Source organism: Adiantum capillus-veneris, chromosome 3 (genome assembly GCF_014529385.1).
Source record: "Adiantum capillus-veneris isolate H3 chromosome 3, ASM1452938v2, whole genome shotgun sequence".
In the NCBI taxonomy this organism is placed as follows: Eukaryota; Viridiplantae; Streptophyta; class Polypodiopsida; order Polypodiales; family Pteridaceae; genus Adiantum; species Adiantum capillus-veneris.
Window position 1 is genome coordinate 75,624,854 of NC_140933.1, and position 7,380 is coordinate 75,632,233.

The following is a 7,380-nucleotide window of genomic DNA, read 5'->3' on the forward strand; positions in this document are numbered from 1 at the left end:
TTTGCATCAACTTATCCTAGAGATGGTTGAAAATACACAGTGATCGGTTTCAATAAAGAATAAAAGAAAAACAAGGTGAGGACTCACGATGGCCTGTTGAAGGTAAGGGGGAAGGAAAGATTTATCGAAAGTAGGTTTTAATCAATGTTGCAGTTGTATTGTTTCAATATAAAATTGTACTATCCATATACACACACAATTATAAACTAGTGGTTCCAAAACGGCTTACTGGTCGATTTAACCCCCACCATTGTCTTCAACGATGGATTATGCTATAAACGCCCTACCTAATGTCTTGTTATTTAAGGACTTCTTTTTTAATGCCTTCATAAAAAAAGGTAGGTTGTAGGTTTAATAAACATAAGTACATAAATATATATATGTGTGTGTGTATATATTTATGTTTGTATGTATATGTGTATATATGTATGTATGTATATAATTTACTATAAATATTCAAGGTGAAGCTTCACATAATAAAATGCATGAGAAGTCGAGCCATGTGAGGATGCGAATGAAAGGTGAAATAAAAAGATTTATTTAATATTATAAAATTTTATATAAGACTCAATCAGGTCTTTTTTTTTCCTTCTAATCGGTACCCGCTACTTGCAAATGGCTTATATATTATGAACGGGCCCCAATAATAAAGTAAATGGTGCACATTGCACATCTATATTTTGAAACAATATAAAACAAAAGAAAGTAAAATAAAAAGACACATTAAAAATCAAAACAAAATAATATTTTAATACTTTCAAATAAGCATAGAAAATAATTAAACAATTTAGCGAAGTGAATTTTTTGATATCCTCAAATGAGACAATTGTTTATCAATACCTCGAAAGGTGTGTCTGAGCTTGGGCTTAAGTCGATTGAAAATCGAGATTAGTCGGTTGCAAAGGATGGTAAAGAGAGAAAGACCTAGAAAATAGTTCGAATATTTTGCAAATTTGAAAATTTCTTCGAGTATTTCTAGTTTGTATTTGTATAAGGAGGAAACTTGCCGCTTAGACAAAAAGACTTTCTCGAAGACTGCATCATAAGATCAAACTCCTATATGAATATTTTGTTTAATGTTTTGATCTCTATAGTCATTTTCAAGCATGCATCATGAGCATGAGCATGCAGACAAAGTAAATGCTTTGGAGAATAGCTTTCTATTCACAAGACTTTTGAATCCCTTAGGGACACTTGTCTCTCAAAGAAGGTGTAAGGAAACAATTGAAGGGACAATAAAGTTATTTTACAAAGACCCTTGCCATGTGGCACTCATCCAACCAAAGAATCCAACGGCCTCGGTGTTGCAACAACTTTGCACAATGAACCCTATGGCCAATAAAAAAATGCAAGAAAATAGTTAAACAAGACGAAGGTTCACGTTGGCGTTTTAAAAGAATAAAATCAAAAGGAAAGTCAAGTAATCTATGGATCATAAATGAAAAGACCCAACAATTGACAAACTAAATAAAAGAAGATTTCGACTCTTCGCAATAGTCCCCTCATTCCTCGACCTTGAAGGTCGGGGGTTTGCACATCCCCATCGTCTATCTGCTGTCCATGACTGGCCAGAATCTACTCCCTGCAGCCCTCGATGTGTGACACATCAGCAAGTGGAAAGGTTTTTGAGAGCATCCAATGGTTGGACTATTAGTCTACAGTCGAAAGGGTACTGACGGTTGACAGCTCAACAAAAGGAACATAGGTAGCCTGTGTGATCGCTGTGGCCAGTTGCATGTTGCCAAATCAACATCCAATATACATTCAATACTATGTACCCTGCGCCTGCCTGTGTACCCTGCATTTGAAGCTGCCATGCAGTCAAAAATTTGTGGCCCACCTCCCCCCGACACTTGAAGGCTGGGAATGGTCCCTTAGTGACCATTCGCGAGGAATCCATGCTCCAGCACGGCTTCCGGCCTTTGTCGATTGCCATGCAGCTGCATGGATTCCTGGGAATGGTCAGCAAGGGACCATTCCCTACACCATCGCTACCAACCTTCCCTCAAGAAATAGAGATCAAATCTCATGCTTTGCGTTCACCTAAGCCTAACAACAACTCCTCTACCGAATCTCAACACGACCAGTGCATTTCCTCACTGCCAGGTTGATTGAGGAGAGAATATATATGTGTGCGTGCACGCCCGCCCGCACACACACACACACACACATAGGGACAATATATCCAATGGGGCGACGAGAGAAATTAGAAATGATAGAACCAAAGAGAGAGAGAGAGAGAAGAGAAGACGACGAACAAGAATGGACAAAAGAGAAGATTTTAACATGGTTAGAGAGAATTTGTAAAAACAAAATTCCTGCTCTATTCGAAAGCATCTCTATTTTAATTGCACCCTTTTGATTATTAGGGATGAATGTTCATAGGAAAAGGCAAGTCCAATCAATAATGGTTGTGATTTACTAGTTGGTTGTTCGTGGTAGGCAGTGGCGCTAGTGGGCTTCGAGCACGTGATATCTAAGGGGCTTGGCTCTCCCAAAGCGTGTTCGGGTAAGATGGGTGGTTTTCTCCTCTAGTACTATTCGGTGGCTTTTTCGGACACTATGAGGGCGGCAATAGAGCCTTCTTGAGTGGTGGCATCCATGTTGTTTCAAATGCTATTGCTTGTGGATTGTGCATCGACGGCTCCACCTCAAGGTTCTTCTCGGCTTAATGTGGAGGCTCTTTCTGGGTATGGGGGTTGCCTACAATAGAGGCACCGACATGGTGGCACCCTGAGAGGCGTCTTCTGATGATGGAGACGATGAGCCCTGCCCTTCTTTGCATGCTTTATGGTATGTGCTCTACTATCTTTATTGGGGGTTGGCCTCCCTATTCTGGCTAGTAGTCTTTTTAGCTTTCTAAAAGAAACCTTAGCGTTGTGTTGAGTTAGAGAGACCCCTTTCATTTCACATGGTGACACGATGGAGACTCACTTTTCATTTCAAATCTTGACATGTCTTTATTGTTTTAGAATGCTAAAGTGAAGCTTTATCTTGCATAAATTTTAGTAAATTTTACACACACACACACACATGTTTTTTTTTTTCATTCTATTGTTTTAGAATGCTAAAGTGAAGCTTCACTTTGCATAATTCTAATAAATTCTATACACATATATATTAATTAATTCTTTTTATTTCACCTTTCATTCCACAACTTCACATGGCTTTACATATCTTACATTTTATAGGTTGACTCCAGTCATTGTTAACATTCGACAAAGTCTCTTTTATTAAGCGACTGTTGATCGAGTTTCTTCCTCACAAAAAAAAATAAAAAAATACTAGCAAACATTTTGAGATTTGTAAAATTTTTGAACGACTTTCTCACATATTTCATCGATTTTTCTTTTGTTTACCATGGTTTGCACTTAGCTAATCTCGATTTTCAATCGGTTCAAGACTAAGCTGAGGCAATCCTTTCTCAAACTCTGATACCAGTTTAATTCAACAATTTTATCACTTTCTTTTCGTTTTTGAAAGCCGTCGTGACCCTTTCACTTGTTTGGTTTAGATTACGTGTTCTCATGCTGTCTCTTATGGTAATGGTTGGTGGAGCCTTGGCTTGATATGACCGTGGTCTGCTATGTAGTTTTGGGCCAAGAAGGCCATAGGGAAGTGGTAGAGAAAACGTGCAATTCTTGTTTGCACTTCTCACCATTCCCCAGGTCACCATCACACTAACTTTGAATAAGAAAAATGTTTAATTGAGAAATGATTTGAATGTGAGTGTGTGTGTGTGTGACACACACACACACACGCCCATGCATCTCTCTCTCTCTCTCAAAGTGTTCGGGAAATATCATTTTTCAGACATACAAACTCCTTTTCTTGAATTTGCTAAGAGAAAATTTTAAAAAATTAGATTTATTTTTCAAGTTTTTACACTTTTTTTCTATTTTGAAATGGAATTTCTCCTTTTTCTCTTGCTCTCAACCCACAGTTTTGAAATTGAAAATGACACAATATAAAGGTGAGACACATTTTTTCCGAACACTATCAATTAACATGTCAAATGTCTCACTCAATTTATTACAACAAAAAATGTTGCCTTCTTGAGGCCATCGTGAAATCTTCACCTTGTTTTGGTATTAATACATTTTACTCACACATTGTGAGTTCTGCGAAAAAAATGTCCAATCTAGAATGGAAATAATAAAAATTCAAAAGTTTCTTCTCCTCTGTGGTAATTTCTTCCTACAAATTTGCAATCTTATGTAGTTTCAATTCGGGACATCCCTACGAGATCACCTGGTTAGTACGATAGTAGGCTTTCTTGCACAATTTAGGAATCAGAATAAGAAAATTCTTTCTAACATGCACGATTTCATTAAAATAGATCTTGGATATTATAAATTTTTAAGACCAAAACAAGGGCGTATATATAATAAGTAAACCTGTGGACTTTGTGAGTTTGTTGTAGCCTTGTAGGCTTGTAGTCAAGATTCTTTTGGCAGTTTGCGTGTGGGTTTGGCATTGTGGCAAAGCTGGCAGTGGAGGTCACTGACTCACTGGTCAGGTGCATGATTTCTTTTTCTTCTTCATAAAATGATCACACCCTTGCTATGACACTGCAATCACGAGGCAACGTGTTGCTTTGAAATTCCAAAACCGGGCCCATTTTCCACGTGTCCTAAGGCCACCTCCTTGCTGACGCCTCTAGTCTATCCTCTGATTCCTCTCATTTGCGCTATGGGTTAAAGAAGTACCCTGGGTTATCACTCTCTGCCCACTGCAGTACTCTTTAAACCTTTTTCTTTTTTTCCCCTTCTTGGTCTCTCTCTCTCTCTCTCTCTCTCTCTCTCTCTCTCACTCACACACACACACACACACACAGCTCGTTCTTCTCTCTCTCTCTCTCTCTCTCTCACATCTCACAGACCCACGCTTGACGCACAGCACACCACCAATAAGATGGATATCGAGGCTACGTTCACGCAATCCAGGTCCAGCCTCCAGGACTAGTGCCGCTCTCTCTCTCTCTCTCTCTCTCTCTCTCTCACAACCCGGCCCACAAGACGACGCGTGCATATTTCTGATTTCCTCTCTCCTTCTCTTCTTTGTTTACAAATAATTATTTTAATGTGTAGGTCTACCGGTCGACTCACTCATCCACAGAAAAATTGCAAATAGCGGACCACCTCATACGAGGTGACTCGTGAGGAATGAGCAGCACATGCAGGAGATACTGCTAGTACGTCTCATACCTGTACTCCACTTTGTATTTATAAGCAGTGGGCGCCTCACCCGCCTAGCACTTATAGCGATCTGCGAGAGCTTTATATAGCAGCGCCAATGTCAGATGAGCAGGGCATGGACAATAGTGGATCAGGCCAGGGCCGAGAATATTGCTGCTTAGCGAATCCTTTTGCCGGACCAGCGCCTTTCTATGCTTATACTGCAGATAGCGAGACGATGGGGCGCTGCCTGCAATTAGAATTAGAAGATAATATCAATATACCGAATGCCTCTCTCTCTCAGGATGCGAGCTCTCTGCACCTTGCCACTTTAGTTGAGGAATACTGGGAGCCCAGCAGTCCTGATCAAGCTGGACAGCTCAAGGCCTCCTCGACCTCCCTGCTCAATATTCATCACCTCTTCTCTTCATGCGACGCCGGAGGCAGTAATTTCAATATCTCCACAGAAAAGTGCTCCTTGCATGTAGGTATTCACATTCAAAGAGCTGCTTGGATTAATCATATGAAGTTTCTCAATAGCAACTAATTGATACTGAATTAGGGGTGATCATCTTCTTAAATGACATAATGACTCTCCATATAACAGGAGCTGCAGACAATTTTACAAATCCTGGAGCACGTGCGCCATACGGGGCTCAGGACAGAGGTCATGAGGGCTGTTAAGATGGCAAATCAGATGGCTGCAGCTAATAGTAATTCATACTACAAGCATGAGCAGCTGCAGGGGCTGGTGTTGCGGCACCTTCAAGAAATGGGATTCAATGCAGGCATCTGCAAATCCAAGAGATCAGAGTCGTCATCCACGAGCCGGGACCTGAATTCCAAGCAACGGCATTTTCCTGCAGGTGAGCCGATATACTCTCCTCTCCCCCCCCCCCCCCCCCCCCCCCCCCGCCCCCCCCCCACCCCCCGTTTCTCTTCCCTAAAAAGCCAATTAGAGAAAGCAAAACCAAGCTCATAAGCTAAGTCGTTGCTAATTGCTTCATGACACCAGAAGAGTACACATACATGGACGTGATCCTAGCAGCTGCAAAGGAGACTAGCAGTAATAACATTCTGCCTCGTGCAAACGATCAGACGTCGACGAGGGTGCTCATTGACCTGAGATTCAGATCAGCGTTTGAGATTGCGAGGCCCAGCCCTGCCTACGTGGAGCTGTTGAAGGCGGTCCCCATATGCTACGTAGGCAGTTCACCTGCACTTCACAAAATCATAAGACTTCTGAGTGGGGCTATGAAGAGGTCGTTGGAAAGCCAAGGTATGCCACTGCCTCCTTGGAGAACCCTCTCTTTCTTGCACTCCAAGTGGCTCTCCCCTGCCTACTCTAGGACCCTCACCTGCGCCATAATTAACCCCCTCATGCGCCAGCACACTCCAAAACCATATTCCGGCTCTAATTTAGCACAGAAGCCACCACCCTCTAATACTAGTAAAAAGGCGCATTACTCCATTGCAAGAAAAAGCTCCAATTTGAACACCAAGATATACTCCTCTTCCCCAGCTAACGTCCCATTCCTCCCCCTTGCTAGCAATCGTATCCTCACAAATTGCAATGCTGCCTTTGTACCAAAACATAACACTTCACAATATCGTTCCACCTCGGGAACTAGCTGCTGTGTTTCTAAGCCTGCACAAGCCGAGCCATGGCAACTACCCCGTCTCATTACTCAGCGCTCTCTCTCCCCCTCAAGGCCTAGAAAGCTTGTAGGAGCCTTGACCGTCGCCTTGCAACACACCTCTATTGACACCAATGCAATGCAGGTAGTGCAAGTTTCTAAATTCACGGCTTGAATCAGTTTTGTAAGAGAAGCTGTATTATATTACGTCGCCTACTCAAATCAAAGCAAAGTTTTGTTTAGCATTTCAACCATTCTCCCCTTCATGTTGCTATTTATAAGCTGTGGCATGTGTTTATATAGAGCAATGCTTTTTGTGTACAAAATCCACAATAAGTTTTGGACAAATTCTCACAATGTGGGATAATTCTCACATTGTGACTTACCTCAACATCATGAACTTTTGTGAGGGAGGCATCGTATACCTAGCTAGATACCTAGCTAGATACGATTGGGGGCAGGGGACTGCCGGCCCGGTGGTCCCCTGCCCCCAATCGTACCTAGCTAGGTATGTGGTGCCTCTCGAGGGAAAGGTCATGATGTTATGCATTGTACGAAAAACACTG

The 7,380-nt window shown here is 41.7% G+C and overlaps 1 protein-coding gene across 1 annotated transcript; it reads left to right on the plus strand.

The window, feature by feature from the left end:
* Positions 1 to 5,064: 5,064 nt before the first annotated feature.
* On the plus strand, positions 5,065 to 7,065 carry LOC147461130 (uncharacterized). The gene is made up of 3 exons (XM_086508745.1): positions 5,065 to 5,661; positions 5,785 to 6,043; positions 6,193 to 7,065. The coding sequence occupies exons 1-3, from the start codon at positions 5,296 to 5,298 to the stop codon at positions 6,987 to 6,989; spliced, it is 1,422 nt and encodes a 473-aa protein (XP_086364871.1). The 5' UTR covers positions 5,065 to 5,295; the 3' UTR covers positions 6,990 to 7,065.
* The last annotated feature ends 315 nt before the right edge of the window (positions 7,066 to 7,380 follow it).

Excerpts from the sequence above, each read along its gene's own strand:
- LOC147461130 (XM_086508745.1), top strand. The coding sequence starts at position 5,296 with ATGTCAGATGAGCAGGGCATGGACAATAGTGGATCAGGCCAGGGCCGA. Across the intron at positions 5,662-5,784 it reads CAGAAAAGTGCTCCTTGCAT|GAGCTGCAGACAATTTTACA; the intron begins GTAGGTATTCAC and ends TCCATATAACAG. Across the intron at positions 6,044-6,192 it reads GCAACGGCATTTTCCTGCAG|AAGAGTACACATACATGGAC; the intron begins GTGAGCCGATAT and ends TCATGACACCAG.